This window comes from Ovis aries, chromosome 4 (genome assembly GCF_016772045.2).
Source record: "Ovis aries strain OAR_USU_Benz2616 breed Rambouillet chromosome 4, ARS-UI_Ramb_v3.0, whole genome shotgun sequence".
Taxonomy (NCBI): Eukaryota; Metazoa; Chordata; class Mammalia; order Artiodactyla; family Bovidae; genus Ovis; species Ovis aries.
In genome coordinates, this window is record NC_056057.1 from 42065960 (window position 1) to 42089258 (window position 23299).

General features: G+C 36.1%; 1 protein-coding gene across 1 annotated transcript in view; it reads left to right on the plus strand.

Moving 5' to 3' along the window:
* The first annotated feature begins 276 nt into the window (after window positions 1–276).
* GNAT3 (G protein subunit alpha transducin 3) overlaps window positions 277–23299 on the plus strand; it is a 57087-nt gene continuing 34064 nt past the window's right edge. The window contains exons 1-2 of the mRNA XM_004007811.6: window positions 277–592; window positions 22225–22267. Of these exons, the coding sequence (XP_004007860.1) occupies window positions 475–592; window positions 22225–22267 (161 nt within the window). The 5' untranslated portion in view covers window positions 277–474. The remainder of the gene's footprint in view (window positions 593–22224; window positions 22268–23299) is intronic.

The following is a 23299-nucleotide window of genomic DNA, read 5'->3' on the forward strand; positions in this document are numbered from 1 at the left end:
TGATATCATAATGATTATGAAGAATCTGAAGACTCGTATACCTAAAGATAAGACACGTTTGTTCGTTAGTAATTATAACTTTAAATCTTGCAATAAAGATTGCCTATTAGTGATAAACACTATTTGAATTGTCCATTTCAGATCTTTAGTGTACAGATTTTCATAACTTTCTACATTATTGTATACTATTCTTTAAGGAAGATGAGTAGGTTTGAAGGAGGGCCAGAAGTAACCACTTAATTTGAAAGTATAATGAATTTTCTCTTTCGCTGCCATAGAACTGTGTGGTTTTACCCTTTGTCAGGTGATAGCATCTCCTTAGTCAAAGCAGAGTCTTAGAAAATGAGGGAATGGGCTGTTGGGTACTTCAGCAGAGCATTGCTCTTACATCCTATGTCTAAACCAGAGCACTAGCTGCGCTCTACATTCCAAAAAGTTTGAGCAAATAAACTGACAAGCATCTACCACTACAAGATGGGAATTGGAATTAGTTCAGAGAGCAAGGAGTCAGCCAAAAGATCAAAAGAATTGGAGAAAAAGCTTCAGGAAGATGCTGAGCGAGATGCAAGAACTGTAAAGTTGCTGTTGTTAGGTAATATCCTTTTTTCCTTTTGCCTTTAAAACCCTGCTATTTTTCCAACAGTGATGTATTTACTTTTCTCAAACTTTAATTTCAAGGGTATTACCATATGGGAGATTTATTACGAAAATGTGTTTCGAAATTGATTTTATGTGTACTCTGTAAATATTTACTTTTTTGCTTAGGATTTTATTGCATGTCTTTTATTAAGCAGAGAGACAACTATTTATTAGATGACTCAATTTCTCTATGTCAGTAATCTTTTATTATTAAAAAAACTCATGGACATTTATTATTTTATTATATTCTAGTTATTTTCTGAATATCAACTTTTTAATATGGAAGAAATCATTTAATTACATCTTACAAAGACTTATGTCATTTTGTTTGGAAATATTTTGTTTGGTATCAGCACTAATATGTTATTTAATTACTTATACTGTTAAAACCAATTAGTCAAGTTATTTAGAGAGTAATGATAAAGTACTTTAAAGATACTAATAATATTATTCAGGTTTCTGAATACTATCTGTATAATTGAAAAATACTCCATTTAAATCCTTTTAGGATATTTAAATATTTATTTAGGTCAGGAATTATGTCTCTTCTATTTTTTATTCCCTCAAAATTCAGTACACTATTTAACCACAGCTATGAATTTAATAAATGTTCAATGAACTGAAAGAATGAATATAATTTATATATCATGCATTTTCTAAACATGTCACAGTGCCTAGAAAATAAATGATTTTGAGATAAAATAAAGACCTATGAAAGAATATAAAACAAGAACTTCAATTTAATCATAGTTATATGTTCCTCCTGCTCTTCATTATACACAAAAGCACTCCATTTTATTTCAGAATTGTGAATCTTTCACACAACAAAATATTCTTATTTGTATCTATGTGTTCTTTTACCATGTCTGATTTGCTCCCAGTGGCAAGAGTATCTCAGAAACCAACTATAAGATTCCCACTATTTGCTCTTCCAAGGAAAGGAAATGTTTTCTCTCTTTATGCCCAATTCCTGGGGCTTCACACCCACAGCACTTACAAGTAACTACCAAGAGAGGCTGGTAAGTTAGAAAGATGTAGGGGTCAGCTCTTATGAAACCACCAAATGCAACTTCCCTAACGCTCTGGAGTATCTGAGACTTTGTCAAGAGTGAAAGTAATAAGTGGACATAGAGAAAACAAATAAAAGATGAGAGGGAACACCAAACATTCCGGCAAGTATGTTCTATGTCCCTGTTGTACTGAGAACCATGGCACAGGACTAGTAACACAATACACAGAGAACCCCTATGTTTGAATAAAATTTCAAAAGAAGAGATATTTTCAATATACGAATTATTTTTAAATTAAAGTGATGGGCTACATAAAGAGGAAAGGGTAACATTATAGAAGAAGATATATAAAGTACTTTAGTGATATTATTACATCTTTTAATATCCTAAGACAATCACAATTGCATAAATTCATCTCCAGTGTTACCCATACATCTGGATTCATTTGGTTCCAACAATATGTCACTGAACTTCTCTATCACATCTTATTTACACAGATGAATCAAATTCTCTGTAGCTTTCCCTATTCAGTGATAGTTCAAACCCTTGACTAAGTTTTCCCTTCTGGACTCTAAAGTTCTATGTGGTAATTAAGTCACTAAGTCATGTCCGACTCTTGTGACCCCATGGACTGTAGCCCACCAAGTTCCCCTGTCCATCGGATTTTCTAGGCAATAATACTGGAGTGGAATCTTGCTGAAACAGGGATTGAACCCGGGTCTCCTGTACTGCAGGCAGATTCTTTACCAGCTGAGCCACCAAGAAAGTCATATGGGTTCTATATCTAATGATTAAGTTGTCAAAGTTCAAAACAATAAAATCTTGTAATAACTCTGCTTCAATTCTCATGTTTTGAACTGAAAGCAAATTATCTAACCTATTATCTTTATATTCAATTTGGCCTCATTAATATATAAAAGCATTCAGTAGAACCAAAGTAAACCTTCCCACCCTCAAATCCCCTCACTAATGAAATCTAATTTCTCCCATCATTGAAACAATGACAATACTGGCGCTCTACTCCTTAATTCTAAAACCATTTATTCCTGATTTTTCTATGTGCTATCTTGTAAACATCACAGTATCATTTTTAATGTATATGTATATATACATTAATTTTACATAATTATCAAGTAATACAATGTACATATACATATGTATATCCTTTTATGTATATCAAGAGGAAAGAGGACATAAGACTCCTACTATATCAAAGTTCTTACTTGTATTCTGTTTAAATAAGTCTTTTTATTTTAAAAAGCACTTCTATATATGCGTGGGAAAGGACGCAGAAACCTGGAGGTGTTCCTCAGTCACCGGCTGGAGTATAAATTCATCAAGCATAGAAGCTCTATTTTATGTTTCTATTACACCAGAAGAGTCAATGCTTGTCTGTGGATGTGATCACTTTTACAGGTCCCCTGGAATAATTATGTTACAATTAAAACTTGCAAAGCATAATTAGAAAAAAAAACTTATTTCAGATAATCAGTGGTACGAATCTTGTGAACGCCATGCAGAAGCGATTCCTGAGTACTGTTTCCAAATTTTTTTAATTAAAATCATTCTTTGTTATATTATTTTGTTTAAAAATATTTTACAATATTTTATTTTTATAAAGATATCAATCATTGGGGTGTACAAATATTTTTACTATTTATACAAATGTTTAAAATTGTTTTTCAGTAAAGTGGAAAGAAACAGTCTACTTGGAGAGTCAAATTGTCTCCAAAGCAACTATTTGCACCATAGCAATCTGAAACCTTCAGAGGAAAAGTCAAATATTTACAGTTATATTTTTTATAACTAATGGCATCTGGCAGCATCAAATAGCTCTCTACAGTGTCCCTTTTCTCTAATGGGCAAAAAGCACTTAGACAAACATTTTGCATTTATTTGTTTGTTTTAGATTAATATATCTAATAATCAAGACACATTAACAGACTCATAAGTCCCTCACATGAAAGATGTAAACCATTCATTAAGGCATTCCATATTTAGCCAACTTATGGTATTTGTTAATGAGATTAAATACCCTGTCTTGCTGAGAATAACTCTCATTAACTGTAATGTAACAGAACATCTCATGTTATATCACAGAGCGTTTTTACATTCATTTGCTATATTCAAACCTTAATTATTGATTTAGGAGCAATACTGTACTTTTAAAAATATTCAGATAAGCAACATGAGTTAACACAATTTATTTATCCTTCCATTAATTAAAAAGGAAAGAGGGTAGTGAAACATTTGATGGTATAAAGTCTCTGTGATAAATTTTACATAAAATATACTTCCAGTTAAGATTTATACTCAAATTCAGAATCCATCTCCTTATTTAACTTTCCTACAAATGTATCAGTGTAGAATTCGCCTCTAAGGAAGTGGGATTCAAGCTGAAACTGAAGGTAAAACTCATCAAGATATAAAAATATTGATTTTGTGTATTAGACTCTGCTCCTAATAAACTAAAGTCAGTTCAGTCGCTTAGTCATGTCTGACTGTTTGCGACCCCATGGACTACTGCACACCAGGCTTCCCTGACCATTACTGAATTGTGGAGCTTATTCAAACTCATGTCCACCAAGTCAGAGATGCCATCCAACCACCTCATCCTCTGTTGTCCCCTTCTCCTCCTGCATTCAATCTTTCCCAGCATCAGGGTCTTTTCCAGTAAGTCATTTCTTCACATCAGGTGGCCAAAGTATTGGAGTTTCAGCTTCAGCATCAGTCCTTCCAATGAATATTCAGGACTGATTTCCTTTAGGATGGACTGGTTGGATCTCCTGGCAATCCAAGGGACTCTAAGAGTCTTCTCCAACACCACAGTTCAAAAAATCAATTCTTCAGCACTCAGATATTTTTACAGTCAACTCTCACATCCATACATGACTACTGGAAAAACCACAGCCTTGACTAGACAGACCTTTGTTTGCAAAGTAATATCTCTGCTTTTTAGTATGCTATCTAGGTTGGTCATAGCTTTTCTTCCAAGGAGCAAGCGTCTTTTAATTCCATGGCTGCACTCACCATCTGCGGTGATTTTGGAGCTCAAGAAAAGAAAGTCTATCACTATGTCCATTGTTTTCCCCTCTATTTGCCATGAAGTGATGGGACCAGATGCCATGATCTTATTTTTTTGAATGTTGAATTCTAAGCCAGATTTTTCACTCTCTTCTTTCACTTTCATTAAGAGGTTCTTTAGTTCTTTGCTTTCTGCCATAAAGGTGGTGTCATCTTGCATATCTGATGTTATTGATATTTTTCCCGGAAATCTTATTCCAGCTTGTGCTTCATCCAGCCTGGCATTTTGCATGACATACTCTGCACATAAGTTAATTAAGCAGGGTGACAATATACAGCCTTGATGTACTCATTTTCCTATTTGGATCCAGTCTGTTGTTCCATGTCCAGTTCTTACTGTTGCTTTCTGACCTGCATACAGATTTCTCAGGAGGCAGGTCAGATGCTCTGTGGACAGAATTGTCCACAGTTTGATGTGATCCACTCAGTCAAAGACTTTGACATAGACAATAGAGCAAAAGTAGATGTTTTTCTGGAACTCTCTTGCTTTTTTGATGATGTTGGCAACTTGATCTCTGGTTCCTCTACCTTTTCTACATCCAGCTTGAACATTTGGAATATTTCACAGTTCACATACTATAGAAGCCTGGTATGGGGAATTTTGAGCCTTGCTTTGCTAAGTGTGTGAGGAGAGTGCAATTGTGCAGTAGTTTGAACATTCTTTGACATTGCCTTTCTTTGGGATTGGAATGAAAACTGACCTTTCCCAGTCCTGTGGCCACTGCTGAGTTTTCCCAATTTGCTGGCATACTGAGTGCGGCACTTTCACAGCATCATCTTTTAGGATTTGAAATATTTCAACTGGAATTCCATCACCTCAACTAGCTTTCCTCATAGTGATGCTTCTTAAGGCTCACTTGATTTCGCATTCTGGGATGTCAGGCTCTAGGTGAGTGATCACACCTTCATGGTCATCTGGGTCATGAAGATCTTTTTTGTATAGTTCTTCTGTGTGTTCTTGCCAACGCTTCTTAATATCTTCTGCTTCTGTTAGATCCACATGATTTCTGTTCTTTATTGTGCCCATCTTTGCATAAAATGTTCCCTTGGTATAGAGATTTTCTTGAGGAGATCTCTTATCTTTCCCATTCTATTGTTTTCCTCTATTTCTTTGCACTGATCACTGAGGAAGGCTTTCTTATCTCTCCTTGCTATTCTTTTGGAACTCTGCATTCAAATGGGTATATCTTTCCTTTTCTCCTTTGCCTTTAGCTTCTCTTCTTTTCACAGCTATTTGAAAGGGCTCCTCAGACAACCATTTTGCCTTTTTGCATTTCTTTCTTGGGAATGGTCTTGATCACTGCCTCCTGTACAATGTCACTAACCTTTGTCAGTAGTTCTTTATGCACTGTGCCTATCAGATCTAATCTTTTGAATATATTTGTCATTTCCTCAGTATAATCATAAGGGATTTGATTTAGGTCACACCTGAATGGTCTAGTGGTTTTCCCTTTCTTTCTTCAAGTTAAGTCTGAATTTGGCAATAAGGAGTTCATGATCTGAGCCACAGTCAGCTCCTGGTCTTGTGTTTGCTGACTGTATAGAGCTTCTCCATCTTTGGCTGCAAAGAATATAATCTATGAGCCATTCCATGTAGTACCACCCAAGACGGATGGGTCATGGTGGAGAGTTCTAACAAAACGTATTACACTGAAGAAGGAAATTTCAAACCACTTCAGGATTCTTGCCTTAAAAACCCCATGAACAACAACAACAACAAAACCCCATGAACAGTATAAAAAGGCAAAATTATATGACACTGAAAGATGAACTCCCCAGGTTAGTAGGTGCCCAATATGCTACTAGAGAACAGCGGAGAGATAACTCCAGAAAGAATGAAGAGATGGAGCCAAAGCAAAAACACCACCCAGTTGTGGATGTGACTGCTGATAGAAATAAAGTCTGATGGTGTAAAGAGCCACGTTGCATAGGAACCTGGACTGTTAGGCTCATGAATCAAGGTAAATTGGAAGTGGTCAAACAGGAGACAGCAAGAGTGAACATCGGCATTTTAGGTATCAGTGAACTAAAATGGACTGGAATGGGTGAATTTAACACAGATGACCATGATATCTACTACTGTGGGCAAGAAGCCCTTAGGAGAAATGGAGTAGCCCTCATAGTCAACAAAAAGTCCAAAGTTCAGTACTTGGATGCAATCTCAAAAACAACAGAATGATCTCTGTTAGTTTCCAAGGCAAACCATTCAATATCACAGTAATCCAAGTCTTTGCCCCAACCAGTAATGCTGAAGAAGCTGAAGTTGTACGGTTTTATGAAGACCCACAAGACTTTCTAGAACAACACCCCAAAGATATGTTCTTGTCTTTATAGAGGACTGGAATGCAAAAGTAGAAAGTCAAGAGATACCTGGAGTAACAGGCTAATTTGGCCTTGGAATTCAAAATGAAGCAGGCAAAGGTTAACAGAGTTTTGCCAAAAGAACACACTGGTCATAGAAAACACACTCTTCCAACAACAAAAGAGAAGACTCTACACATGGACATCACCAGATGGTCAATAAATTAGAACTCAAAGGTTTAATTCCTGCCTCAATATTATATATTCAAATATAATTTGCTACTTAAAATTGTTTTTAAGATATCTAGAAATTTCACTTCCTGACCAGCATATGATTCTTTACCATTTCATACTTGTTCACACCTACTGAATTCTATCTTTGATTTCATATTGCTTCCTTTCAAAGTTGACCATTTCACCTGTGTCCCTTCTAAAAGTCTAAAATATTATTTACCCTAATCCTCTGTCTTAATTGACATTCACAACCTCAAACCTGGATAACTCCTCAAAGTTCCCACTTATTATTGTTCTAATAACACTACTCCCAACTGATTTCTTCCAAAGTAACATTATTTAGTATCTTTTCAGCCTTTAGTGCTGATCCTGGTCCCAGATAAACACCTAATTTCCTCCGTTCCCAGGTACTGTAGAATAAAATGATGTATCATTCTCAGTTTCCTGGTTGACAATTTCCTGTTTTTAACTTTCAGTTCAGTTCGGTCACTTAGTCGTGTCTGACTCTTTGTGACCCCATGGACTGCAGCACACCAGGCCTCCCTGTCCATCAACAACTCCTGGAGTTTACTCAAACTTATGTCTATTGAGTTGGTGATGCCATCCAACCACCTCATCCTCTGTTGTCCCCTTCTCCTCCTGCTTTCAATCTTTGCCAGCATCAGGGTCTTTTCAAATGAGTCAGGTTTCTCATCAGCTGGCCAAAGTATTGGAGTTTCAGCTTCAGCATCAGTCCTTCCAATGAATATTCAGGACTGATTTCCTTTAGGATGGACTGGATGGATCTCCTTGCAGTCCAAGTGACTCTCCAACACCACAGTTCAAAAGCATAAATTCTTCAGGGCTCAGTTTTCTTTATAGTCCAAATTTTTCACCCATACATGATTACTGGAAAAACCATAGCTTTGACTAGATGGACCGTTGTTGGCAAAGTAATGTCTCTGCTTTTTAATATGCTGTCTAGGTTGGTCTTAACTTTTCTTCCAAGGAGCAAGTGTCTTTTAACTTCATGGCTGAACTCACCATCTGCAGTGACTTTGGAGCCCCCCAAAATAAAGTCTGTCACTGTTTCCACTGTTTCCCCATCTATTTGCCATGAAGTGATGGGACCAGATGCCATGATCTTATTTTTTTGCATGTTGAACTTTAAGCCAACTTTTTCACTCTCCTCTTTCACTTTCATCAAGAGGCTCTTTAGTTCTTCATTTTCTGCCATAAGGGTATTGTCATCTGCATATCTGATGTTATTGATATTTCTTCCAGAAATCTTGATTCCAGCTTGTGCTTCATCCTGCCTGGCAGTTTTGCATGATGTACTCTGCATAGAAGTTAAATAAGCAGGGTGACAATATACCGCCTTGATATACTCCTTTCCCGATTTGGAACCAGTCTGTTGTTCCAGGTCCAGTTCTGACTGTTGTTTCTTGACCTGCCTACAGAGTCTCAGGAGGCAGGTCAGGTGCTCTGGTATTTTCATCTCTTGAAGTATTTTCCACAGTTGTGATACACACAGTCAAAGGCTTTGGCATAGTCAATAGAGCAGAAGTAGATGATTTTCTAGAACTCATTTGCTTTTTCAATGATCCAACGGATGTTGGCAATTTGATCTCTGGTTCTTCTGCCTTTTCTAAATCCAGCTTAAACATCTGGAATTTCATGGTTCACAAACTGTTGAAGCCTGGCTTAGAGAATTTTGAGCCTTCTTTGCTAGCCTGTGAGATGAGTGCAATTGTTCGTTACCTTGAGCATTTTTTGGCATTACCTTTCTTTGGGATTGGAATGAAAACTGACCTCTTCCAGTCCTGTGGGCACTGCTGAGTTTTCCAAATTAGCTGGCATATTGAGTAACAGCCTCATCTTTTATGAATTGAAAGAGCTCAAGTGGAATTCCATCACCTCCACTAGCTTCGTTCATAGTGCTGCTTCCTAAAGCCCGCTTGACCTCGGATGTCTGGCTCTAGGTGAGTGATCACACCACACTGTGTTCTTGCCACCTCTTTTTAATACCTTCTGCTTCTGTTTGGTCCATGTAATTTCTGCCCTTTATTGTGCCCATATTCATATGAAATGTTCCCTTGTTGTTTCTCATTTTCTTGAAGAAATCTCTAGTGTTTCTCATTCTATTGTTTTCCTGTATTTCTTTGCACGGACCACTGAGGAAGGCTGGCTTATCTTTCCTTGCAATTCTTTGGAACTCTGCATTCAAATGGGAGTTTTTAACCTTAGCCAGGCTAATAATTATTTTACTTATTTGTAGTTTATTACTAAAATATTCCAAAAGGCAGCTATTTGTACATTTCCAACATCACTTTCAACTACAATCGTCTCTCCTTCCACCTCACCCTAGATGACCACTGCTCGTAAGACAGTCATCAAACATCATCTCCAAAGCTTTCTCCAAAGCGTCTCTTCACTAAGCTTTCCTTCATTTTCTTCCATTTTAACTAGTTTTAAGGAATTTGTGGTATTCCATTCTCATTTAAGGCTAACTTCAGCCTTTGTGCTATAAACTGTATCCCCTTCTATATTTTAAGAATTTTGCTTTATGAATTATCCCGTTTGTCACTTTCAAACTTCTCTGCTAGCTCCTTCCTCTTGGCAGATAATGATATTTCTTCCCAGTCACCTAGAGATCTTTCTTTGATTCCATAAATAAAGCTCATTTGATTCACCTTATATGGTTATCTTTTAAAATGTGTTTATACTAAAATACTTCTCAAACTAGTCTATGGTCACTTCTTCTATGGCTACACTGCTTCCATTCTCTTCAGTTAATTGAGATCTAACTTGTATATTCATTCTCATCTTTACCAAAAATGATCTCTCACAGATCCCTGTTAATCTGCAATTCACAAAGCTGAGACCTCAATAACTGAATTTTTCTTAACTCCTGTTACACTGCAATACTTTCTAATTTTTTATATCCCTCTCCTCCTCACTTCATTCAAGCTTGCTTCTTTTTCCTCCATTTATAAGTAGTTTCACTCACCAAACTTTGTCCTTGAGCCTTTGTGTTTTTCAGTCTGTACTGTATCAGGGACCTCATATCAGGACGTAGCTATCACTTCTAGAAGAATGACTCTAACATCCTTTCTTTTGCCCAATTTCTGGATCTGTAATTGTGTCAACTAAAAATTAGCAGTTGCCATGGTTACTTGCCATCTACCTCTGCAAGGATTAAATCATGTACTGCTACAGCTGCTGATCTTCAACACCCCCTTAAAGAAGTTCAGGGTAGAAAACAGAAACGAGGCACTCTGTCCTTTAGGAAAAACTGGCAGAACAGGTCTTCAGATAGATGGTTTTGGGAGCCAATTTTATAAGCTCAATTCTTGTATTTCCTTATATCTAGAAAAGCACTCACAGCACTAACATCTACTCCTTATGACTAGGTGTAACCTTCGTGACACTAGAAGAAACTTTTTACAAAACATGTGTGCTCGATTGCCTGCACTCCCCCTTCTCCAAAATTACATATATAATGACTCTCCCCCTACCTCTTTGGCGCAGTTTCTCAACGCTATTAGAAATGTTATCTTCTGGGCTATAGTCTTCATTTTTCCCCCAAATAAAACTTAACTCAAACTCTCACATTTTATGTTTTTTTTTAAGTCAACAATTGTTATTTATCAATAACTTTGGGGCACCTAGCAATCATTCTCCAAGTTTATCTTGCTGTCCATTCATCCTCAAACTTCATCTTTTTAATGAGGCCCTTCATTATATTCTTTTCCATTATATTCACTCTAGTATTTCAATCTTCTTTAATTCCTTTCTTTGTAATCATTCTCTATTCATTGTCGAAAGATTGATCTTTGTTACAAAGCTTGGTTCTAGCCTTATCTCTGATAGAATGGGTCTCATGTTTCTCTTTTATTCCACTACTCTGTTACGGTTTTCAATCTACATGGAAATGCTATGAAATAGTATTTTCATTAAATAGAGAAGAAAATGAGAATTTACTGAGGTAATTCAATTTTTAAGATCACACATTAGTTCACAGGAGAACAAAGGCTTTAATTTTTTTCTCTGTCATTTTTAAATTAGTATCCACATTCTAAGTTCTATAATAACAGTGGATATGTCTGCTTTTGTCCTTCACTGATATCCTGGCACAGAAAAGCATGCATGCATAATGCATGGAAGAATAACAGAGTTGGGAACATAAAACATTTCTGTAGGTTGCTTATGGTGACCAAAGCATAGATATGCATTTGGCATTTGCAAAGAACTGGGAAAAAATATGTATGTCATATAATAAGGCATTTTTTTAAGTCAATGAAGCTTTTGATAGATTTTTAGAAATGTAAATGAGAATAATTATACTTGGATTTTTTTGTCGAAGACTATCCAAGCTATGCTATAAGATAAAGACTTTATGCAGGTGCTTGAGGTAGGTAGGCCAATTAGGAAATTGCCACTACTCTGCAAACACTTGATGAGATTGTAAATTAAGGCAGAAATTACAAGTTTGAAAGTGAGATTTGAGGGATCTTATGAGACAAAATAATAAAGCCTGGTGACTTGACCGCCTGTGGCTGTTAAGTCAGAGGAATGATTAAAGGCAGAATAAGGAATAGTGATCATTTTATTCATCAGTATGTGAAATACAGAACAAAGTTCAGGTTGGGGACAAAACAAAAAGAGTAATCATTTGAGACATTCAAATTTGTGTCGTTTGGAGAACAACCAAGTGGAGATATCTATTAAACAGATGAACATATGGGTCCAGAAATCAGGACGGGTAACTCAAGTGAGAGCTGTTACTTTGATGTATTCAATTCCTGTTCTCTTTTTCCCAGATATACAGTATATAAAGGCCAACTGTATAATTAACCAAGGTCTTAGTTTGAAGAATTCATACAAAATGTATAACTGTTCCCCAATTAAGGAACACTTAGATAAATTCTATCAGTCCATCCTTCTATCATCTACATTTCTATCTAAAGCAAATGTGTGGGAAATATCACATAATTATATATTTCATTGCCCCCCCCTTTTTAGCCTAAGAAGTACATTGAAAAGATGAGAAAAGAAAGAAAGAAAGTGAAGTCACTCAGTCGTGTCCGACTCTTTGCAAGCTCATGGACTGTAGCCTACCAGGTTCCTCTGTCCATGGGATTTTCCAGGCAAGAATACTGGAATGGGTTGCCATTTCCTTCTCCAGGAGATCTTCCCTACCCAGGGATTGAACCCCAGGTTCCCGCATTGTAGGCAGACGCTTTACTGTCTGAGCCACCAGAAGGACACCATCTGAGCCACCAAAAGGATTTTGAAGTTAAAATACTTCAAAATCCTAGAAGGCATATATATATATGGTGTTTTAAATATTATCAACTATTTTAAAACAAGCATAAAACTGGAAGTATTTAAATAAATTTTCATTAGGAAGGAAAGAGTACATAGCCACATCATTCTCACAAATGAAATATGTGTGTTTGGCTGATGACTTTTTACAGTTTCAGAATGCTCATCATTACTACATCATAGAAATAGGTACTTGATGTAACACTAGTAATTGAAATATATCTGACACCATATGACTACTAACATAATTCACTACAAAAAACCCCACAAAATTACTTATATTTATGCCAAGATATTTACACCAGACTGGATTTAATCACCACACAAATACGGAATATTGGACATTATATAATAAACTGTCCTAGACTTTAAAAAATGACAGTTATGAAAACAAAATAACAACAGCAGTATAACATGGGAAACAGTATAAATTAAGAATGTAAATAGCGTAATATACAAAGGAAATGTGTAAGACTTGATTGGATCCTGGATCTAAGAAATATAAAAGGCCTGAAAAACAATTTGGAACAATCAAATAAATATGAATATGGAGTATATTTTATATAACATTTTGGATTTGTATAGATATTCTTAAGCATGAAAATAGTGTTGTGATTTTCTGGGACAATGACATATTCTTAGAAGATGCATTCTGAAATATTTACAGGTGAAGTGTGTGATTGCTTTCAAGAGGTTCAGCAAAACAAAGCATAAATATAATGACAGATATACATGTATACATGTATATATGTGTGTGTATGAATTTATATATATGAAAAAATACAAAGGGCAAAGTGCTAATAATTGGTAAGGTAAAGGAATAAAATATAGGTATCTAATGTACTATTTTCTCAAAATTCCATAGTTTATAAGATTATTAAAATTAAATGTTTGGGAAAAATAAGTGTACCTTGGGATATTATTTTTCTGATAAAAGAAAATAGACGAATATATCTGCAAATTCATCCATATTATTTTGCAAATGGATTCTTTCAGATACTTCATGAGCAGATCACTTTAAAATCATAAAAACTTTTAAAGGAAATCCTTCTCAAAAGATTATTTGATAAACTTAACAATAGAATTTGACAAAAACAGGCCAACTCCTTCATGAATGCAGATCCAAACACCAAACCAAAATATCACCAAACAGACTCCAACAATGTAAAAATGTATATTAAAAGAAAAAAGCCAGAGGTAAGAGAGAACACAAGAATGACCTGTTGAAATACTACTGGAACATTAATATTATTCACATTATCAGAGGAGAAAGAACATCATGATTATGGCAGGAGATGTGCACACATGTGCGTGAACACACACATACACGCTAAACAAACTTCTTTTATACATTCTTGATAAAAACTTTTATCACACTACAAATAGAAGGCAATTCCCGTAACAAAATAAAGAGTATGTACAAAAGCCTGTAGTAATGGTCATACTTAATGAGGAATATTTAGCATCATTAACTACAGGTATTGAACAAGGACTTATGGTGATGAATGGACTGACAGTTTCCTCTCTTTGACCTTCTCCTCTTCAATGTTCTCATTAGGGATTTGAGTGAAAGTGGATAAGGCAAAATTTCCCACTTGAGTAAAATTCAGCATTTGGAAGGATACAGTTTAAGGTAAAGTCAGTATTCCAAGTGATCTAAACTAGCAGAAATGCTTGGCCCAAATGAACAGAATTTAGCAGATATCTTTAATTGAAGTTCAAAATCAGCTATACACATGTAGTATACCCATATAGTATGTGGGAAAATCAGTTTGCTAAGTGATGATGCAAAAAAGTAGAAACAAATTAACTGCTAAAAGTTCAATATAGGTTAAAAAAAAATACAGCTACCAAAAAAAAAAAAAAAAGAAGAAAAAGAAGAAAAGAGGTAAACTAATAATAGTATCTATTAAAAAAAAGTGTTCTGTTTAGAAATAAGTACTAGGATTCAGGCAGACCTATTTTGTACCCCTATCTTACTAAACCAGAATATCAGTACCCTTAATAAAATCACCTATATCTATGGCAAAATTTTAAGTCAGACAGTGTTTCAGAAGGACATTGGCTCTCACATGGAGTGTGATTCAGAGGGTAAGAAATCTAAAAATCATGTTCCAGAAGAAAGGATGAAAGGAGTCGAACATCTTATAATTGAAACATCTCTTGGAAAAGTGGAGAATCCTTCAAATAATACAGAATGTTGAGAACTCATTGTAAGTTAGACTTTGTACCAACTATTTCAATCTACCCAAACCCTAGGAGATAGATATCAGTAAGTCAATTTTATAAAGGAGGAAACTCTCAGAGATTAACTTCCATCAAGACACCCAGATTCAGCAATGAGTACAACCTCACATTTATCCAAAACATGAGTTTGCTTATTACATTTCACTACCCACTATCTAGGCTATATGATGGGTTGTAACGTGGAAGAGACAGAGAAGTTTGTTGTTGCTCAATGAGAAAGAGGAATAATGAGTGAAATAGAATTGCTTCTAAACAAGAAACAAAGTTAAAAATCTTTTATGTTAATAGTCTACCAAAAGATTACAACCATAAACTGTATACCCATATGTCTATGAAAGTTCATATCTTCCATATTAATTTTTAAAAAGTGATTTTAAATTTGTCTTGACATCATATTGACATTACCAGTTAATAATTTAAAAGAAGGCATCATTATAAGATTAGTATTAGGCTGTATATTGTCACCCTGCTTATTTAACTTATATGCAGGGTACATCTTGTGAAATGCTGGGCTGGATGAAGCACAAGCTGGAATCAAGATTGCCAGGAGAAATATCAATAACCTCAGATATACAAATAACACCACCCTTATGGCAGAAAGTCAAGAGGAACTAAAGAGCCTCTTGACGAAAGTGAAAGAGGAGAGTGAAAAAGTTGGCTTAAAGCTCAACATTCAGAAAACTAAGATCATGGCATCTGGTCCCATCACTTCATGGGAAATAGATGGGGAAACAATGCAATGACAGACTTTATTTTTTGGGCTCCAAAATCACTGCAGATGGTGACTGCAGCCATGAAATTAAAAGACACTTGCTCCTTGGAAGGAAAGTTATGACCAACCTAGACAACATATTAAAAAGCAGAGATATTATTTTGCCAAGCAAGGTCCATCTAGGCAAAGCTATGGTTTTTCCAATAGTCATGTGTGGATGTGAGAGTTAGACTATAAAGAAAGTTGAGTGCTGAGGAATTGATGCTTTTGAACTGTGGTGTTGGAGAAGACTCTTGAGAGTCCCTTGGACTGCAAGGAGATCCAACCAGTCCATTCTAAAGGAGACCATCCCTGGGTGTTCATTGTAAGGACTGATGCTGAAGCTGAAACTCCAATACTCTGGCCACTTGATGCAAAAAACTGACTTATTGGAAAAGACCCTTATGCTGAGAAAGATTGAAAGCAGGAGAAGGGGACAATAGAGGATGAGATGGTTGGATGGCATTACCAACTCAATGGACATGAGTTTGAGCAAGTTCTGGGAGTTGTTGATGGACAGGGCGGCCTGGTGTGCTGCAGTCCACAGGGTCGCAAAGAGTTAGACACAACTGAGTGACTAAACTAAACTGAACTGATAGTATTAGTACGGGAGTGAAATGGCACCCCACTCCAGTGCTCTTGCCTGGAGAATCCCAGGGACGGGGTAGCCTGGTGGGCTGCCGTCTATGGGGTCGCACAGAGTCAGACAGGACTGAAGCGACTTAGCAGCAGCAGTAGCAGCAGGAGCTTAATTTCGTTGTTTTAAGTTAGGTCTAGGACTGTAGATGAGTATCATAATTTCTACTAGATTCGGTATTCTCATGTATAGAAAGAAGATGCATGCACAGCTGGTGGGCTTCTAAGGTTTCAGCCTTCTGCACAGTTATGTGTATTTAAGAGTACCTCCAAAAAGCTTCTGCAGGATTCTAAATCAGGGTTTGTTTTCATTTTGCCTATTTTAACAAGTTATGGAATGAGTGAGCAGGATTTGAGTGTGTTTAGGTGAAATTTAGTTACTGGTATAGATCTATAATGGCTTCTCTGCTGGCTCAGACAGTAAAGAATCACCTGCAAAACAGGAGACCTGGGTTCAATCCCTGGGTGGGGAAGATCCCCTGGAGAAGGGAATGGCAACCAACTCCAGCATTCTTTCTGGAGAATTCCTTGGACAGGAGCCTGGTGAGTTATGGGGTCCTGGTGACTCACGGGGTCTCAAAGAGTAGGACGCGTCTGTGTCACTAACACTTTCACTTCACACTTCACTTCATTGGCATCATGTACCCTTAAAAATTTTTGAATATATTTGCAAAGAAAAATGTGGAATAAAACCTCTAATTTATACTTATTAAGAATAAAACAATTTATGAGTATTAAAGTATGAATTAAGTATAAACTTAAATATTTATTTGAAACATTTTCTACTTCGAAGAAATAAATAGCTTATTAATATTCCCTCATTACACTTTGACCCAGATAATAATATTAGTCACCATCACAATTAGGAAGGAATAGATTATTTCAGGATGCCCTTGGCTTGCGTAAACACGCTATTTTGCTGTCTATATTTGGCTGTGTAGCTTGATCTAATCTTACAAGAATGGAATGATTATTGTGAACTAAGACCTAGAAACATTGTGAGAATGGGACTCAATAATTTATTCCTAAAAAAACTTTGCAGCAGGGCAAATAATAAATTAGATTTTAGACAGATGGGCTTTTCTTCAGGAATTTTCATCTTATTCCTATAGTTGCCTAGACTGGGCCTTCATGTATAAGCCTGAAGTCACCACATGGAGCAGGAAATAGCCGGTAGCTATTTTAAAATCTTTCAAAGGAAAATACTGTTTTCATACAGATTTTCATTAAAGAGTAATGCTGTTTTTCCAAAAGTGATTATTCTGCCTATTTGACACACATTTGAATGATCAGTTATCAACAATCTCTGTATAATAACATACCCATTAGCACCAGAAATAGTTCTGGGACCTTGCCAGATCTTAATGAAATGTAGTTGTGATTATTTAAAAAATTTTTATGTGTTCAACAGTGGTTCAAATGTATATCTGTCCATGATACATACGCTGGTACAATTCTGGAAAATTCTTTACACAGATTATTCTTCTCAAGATAGATAACTGAAATTATATTAAAATTATCTAAATTATTTTCACTTCATTGTAGAAATTATAGATATTATACCATTATGTAACTGATAGTTAAAAATGAGACATTCTCAACCTCTCAGATTTTCTCGAAAATTTTTTCATTCAGTGCTTCCACTCTAGTTGAAGAAAATGCAACATTAAATATTTCTGAATGGATAAGTCCTGGGGTTTCTATTGGGCCAATTGGTTTTCCTTCCATATCCCCAGAACTCTGCAATTTTCCATCTAGCAAAACTGAAAACATACTTAGAGAAGTAAGATATACTAGAAATCTTTTAGTTGTGTAGGATGATGCTGCGATTTCTAATATCTACTTCTAGTTTTATAGAAGTAAAACTACTATATATACTGTATCTACTTCTATATATATCTAGTTTTTTTTTAAAAACTACCAAGAACAGTTTTGTAATCTTATTGAATAAGTTTTCTTTCAAAGCAATGCAGTCTGGAGCAAAATAGCAAATTACATAAAGCCAGTAAACCAAGATACTGTGCAAAGCTCATTGATTTACTCTTGCCATCCTCACAAACATAACCGTTAGCCATGGAAAATAATATAGCCAGTTGTCTTCTGAAAACAAGTGAGGTGATATTTTAACGTGATTTTCACTTTAATCTCAAATTTCTCAGTCTTAGACATGGCAGCCTCTATTAAATGGTTGTGCCCCATCTGTGAGTTTTGTTTGATTAGATTTAAAATCTACAAAGAAAGGTTAGCAAATTTGCTGAGGCTGATTTTGTATTTATCAACTTTGTTGTATCATTTCACACTGAGTGGTGTGGAAAAGACTAGCATTAAACCACAAAGCAAACTATGCTGGAGGTTTATCCAAGAGGAAGAATCTATAAATTATCACCAGCAATAAAATTATTTTATTTATCATAGCTTCACTACTTTGATTCCTCAGTATCCTATAGGGTGGGCAGTTCTTTCAGATAGCTACAGATACATAATTTTCTTAGAAAAACATAAGAAAATTTTTCTCTGAGTAAGAAAAAACCAATGTTCTGTGAAGTAGAATTAAACTGAGGTGTAGTTGTATTTCCTCATCAGAGTTTAAGAAAACATTAAGTCAGGGAGAAATCATTCAATGTGAAGAAACTGACATAAAACACAAGGACAAAATGTTACTTTTGAAGTACTGTCTGAGTTTAAATAATGCATTTGTTTCACTGAGATTCTACTATTAAGCACTGTTCTACGTGCTTTCAATATGTGAGTGAACAAAACAGACTAATTCCCTTGCCCTTGTGGAATTTACTTTGCAGTGCTTGCAGACAGGAAAATTTAAAAACTATATGTGAATAATGTGTTACTTTGTAGAGTGAGGTAACTGCTAGGGAAAAAAGTGAGGCAAGGAAAGGACCATAGTGGGTGACAGTGGGTTTAGAAATTTAGATAGTGTAGTCAAGATCCTCTGATTCAATACAGATTTTCATATAATTTGAATACAATTCTTAGATTCAGGGCTGCTAGAAGTCATGACTTTTGTTCCATAAAATTATACTAGTTTTAGTAAAACAAGGCAGTTGATTACCATGCTGGTAAGGGATATGTTTACATCTATTTATCAGGTTTCCTAACTTTGGGTTTTTCCTGGAAATTTAAATTGTCTTAGTAGTGCTGCTTTGAAATTTGCCCAGAGTTAACAGGCACAGAGACTTTAAACATGTCCTATGACTCAATTTACAATAACATATCAAAGCCTTTGCTTCTCTTAAGGATACAGAAATTAGTGTAAGGTTAAATATTCACTCATTGATCTTTTTTTTATATGCCTTTTATCAATATTATATTTCAATATCACATTTTTATTGATAAATGTTAATTATAACCTGAGGAACATTGAGTGATCCTCAATTTATTAAAGTTTCAGTTCAGTTCAGTTCAGTTGCTCAGTCATGTCCGACTCTTTGTGACCCCATGAATCGCAGCACACCAGGCCTCCCTGTCCATCACCATCTCCCGGAGTTCACTCAGACTCACGTTCATCGAGCCCATGATGCCATCCAGCCATCTCATCCTCTGTCGCCCCCTTCTCCTCCTGCCCCCAATCCTTCCCAGCATCAGAGTCTTTTCCAATGAGTTAACTGTTCGCATGAGGTGGCCAAAGTACTGGAGTTTCAGCTTTAGCATCAGTCCTTCCAAAGAAATCCCAGGGCTGATCTCCTTCAGAATGGACTGGTTGGATCTCCTTGCAGTCCAAGGGACTCTCAAGAGTCTTCTCCAACACCACAATTCAAACGCATCAATTCTTCGGTGCTCAGCCTTCTTCACAATTCAACTCTCACATCCATACATGACCACTGGAAAAACCATAGCCTTGACTAGACGGACCTTAGTCAGCAAAGTAATGTCTCTGCTTTTGAATATACTATCTAGGTTGGTCATAGCTTTTCTTCCAAGGAGTAAGCGTCTTTTAATTTCATGGCTGCAGTCACCATCTGTAGTGATTTTGGAGCCCCCCAAAAATAAATTCTAACACTGTTTCCACTGATTCCCCATCTATTTCCCATGAAGTGATGGGACCAGATGCCATGATATTCATTTTCTGAATGTTGAAGTTTAGTGATTCTATATAAAAACTTTATGAACAGATTTGTATTATTCAGGTTTTATCAACTCTTGATGACCCCCTGCTTTTCTCCCATTTATAAACCCAGAATTCCCAAATTTCAAGAAGTTGCCTGATATCACTAAAATGTCTGCAAGTTACAAATGCTGGAGAGGACATGTGGAGAAAAGGGAACCCTCCTACATTGTTGGTGGTGACATAAGTTGGTGCAAGCACTATGGAAAATAGTACAGAAGTTCCTCAGAAAGCTAAAAACAGAATTGCCATATGATCTAGCAATCCCATTCTTGGGCATATATCCAGACAAAACTATAATTTGAAAAGATACATGCACCCTAATGTTCATAGCAGCACTACTCACAATAGCCAAGACATAGAAACAACCTAAGTGTCCATCAGCAGGTGAGAGGATAAAGATGTGGGGCATATACACAATGGAATACTCCTCAGCCATTCAAAAATGAAATAATGCCATTTGCAGCAACAGAGAAGCAACTGGAGATTATCATAAGTGAAGTCAGTCAGAAAGAGAAAGACAAACACCACATGATATCACTTAGATGTGGAATCTAAAATATGACGCAAATGCACCTGTCTATGAAACAGAGAGATCAGGGACATAGAAAATAGATTGGTGGTTGCCAGGGTAGGAGGGGTAGGAGAAGGGTGAATTGGGAGTTTTGGATAAGCAGATATAAACTGGTATATATAGAAGGGTAAACGACAAAGTTCTTCTGTATAGCACAGGAAGTTATATTTTTTTCATTAAAAGTTTATGTTAAAAAATTTTAAATCATGTGAATTTTGTATCTTTTTACATGTTTTCCAACAATACTAAAATATAGTTGTATATTGCATATCATCAACTAAATAGATGCCCCCAGATAAATGCAGTTGGTTCTCTATGGTATTACTGCCACTCCCTTCCCTTCTCTCAGGAATGTGTAACCCACTGTGAGACATTCATTCCTTTGTTATTGTTATCCCAGCAGCTCTTTAGGTTTGCTTAGTGTTATAGGCAGCTTTCTGTGTTTAAACATAAAATTCCTATGTAACAAGATAAACATGATGATGAAAACAAAAGCTCATCCTCAATCAGAATAGGCTTTGAATAGTTCTGGAAATAAATTATTGTCTTTTTTTTTTCCCTTGCTATTTAATCACATAGGATATAGGAAGACACATTCTGGAGTGATCTAGAGACTAGTAGCTCAGACAATAAAGCGTATGCCTGCAATGCCGGAGACCCAAGTTCGATCCCTGGGTCAGGAAGACCCCCTGGAGAAGGAAAATGGCAACCCACTCCAGTGTCCTTGCCTGGAAAATCCCATGGACAGAAGAGCCTGGCGGGCTGTACAGTCCATGTGGTCACAAAGAGATGGACACAACTGAGTGACTAAGACACACACGGAGACTATAAAGTTGGAACCATTCGAGGGGAAAGTTGAAAACTCAGGAGAGAAAAGCTTTTGTAAAGTTATATTCAAATGCAATAATATATAGATATGTCATCGCCAACTCAATGGACATGAGTTTGACTAAACTCTGGGAGCTGGTGATGGACAGGGAGGCCTAGTGTGCTGCAGTCCATGGGGTTGCAAACAGTTGGACATGACTGAGTGACTGAACTGAACTGATGTTTTCCTGATGGTATAAACTTCTTGATTTACAAAACACATTCTACCTTGGAGCCAGAAATATATCTGACTCTAGTATCAAGATAGAGGGGTTGCTACTATCTTAGAAAGTAGACAGCCAATAACACGTTTCAAGTCCTGATTCATTACTCTCCTTCTTTACATAAGAGGGTGGTATGTAAAAGATTAACCCACAAGAGAGAGAGTCACAGGTTTTAATGTCTATAAGAACTTGGTTTATCAGTTGATAACACTCCCATATTTCTATTGCAGGAGCAGGAGAATCTGGAAAAAGTACCATTGTGAAACAAATGAAGTAGGTGCCCACTATTTTAAATATTTACTGTTTGATGTCTGTCCACATGGGCTTCCCTGTGGCTTAGCTGGTAAAGAATCCACCTGCAACACGGGAGACCATGTATTTGACTATGACTTAAATAAGTACTTTTGGAAAAACTAATCGATAGTCTCTAAACCACAGATAGTGGCAGAGCTGTCACATTTCCTGCGCAAATATTCCTCCAATCCTTTATCTGTAAGCACAACAGATGAGTAATATTATAATTTCCATTTTTCTTTCAAATTTTGCCTCTCAACAAGATGACTACTAAAAGCAATTATGTTTTAAATATATTAATGCAGGTATGATTCAGGGTCTTAATATCATGAGCATAAGCCATAAACATTTCAAAATATGTCAGTGATCCATTTGAAATTAGGAAGAAACAATATTTTTAACTTAATTGGCATTTCGCATGCATGGAAATGAAACCCATATTTAAAGTTATTATCATCATAGATTTCAATTTGTTTTTATATTTTTTCTCTATTTTTTTTCTCTTTACAATAAAATAAATAGACCTGAATTCTGAGTAAGGATATTATGAGCACAAAAATGCTCTAATTTAAGAATGCAATATCTAAATGAGTAAATGAAATACTAAGGGGAGTTGAATACGTGAAATCTCATGACTATGTCACTGCTGGAGAATTTCAAAGGACCATCATTGCTAAAGGAGAAGAAGATAATCATTTTTTTGAACTTATTTTTTACTATGCTTGAGGATCTTTTTCTTTGGAATGTATCCTGGTGACGTAATGATCCCAACTAATGATGAAATTGTTTATTTGAAGTCTGATGTTGTTTGGTCACTATATCCAACTCTTGTGACCCCATGGACTGTAGCCCACCAGGCTCGTCTGTCCATGGGATTTTCCAGGCAAGAATACTGGAGTGGGTTGCCATGCCCTTCTCCAGGGGATATTCCCAAGCCAGGGATCAAACCTGGGTTCCCCACATTGGCAGGTGGATTCTTTACCTCTGAGCCACCAGGGAAGCCCACACTTT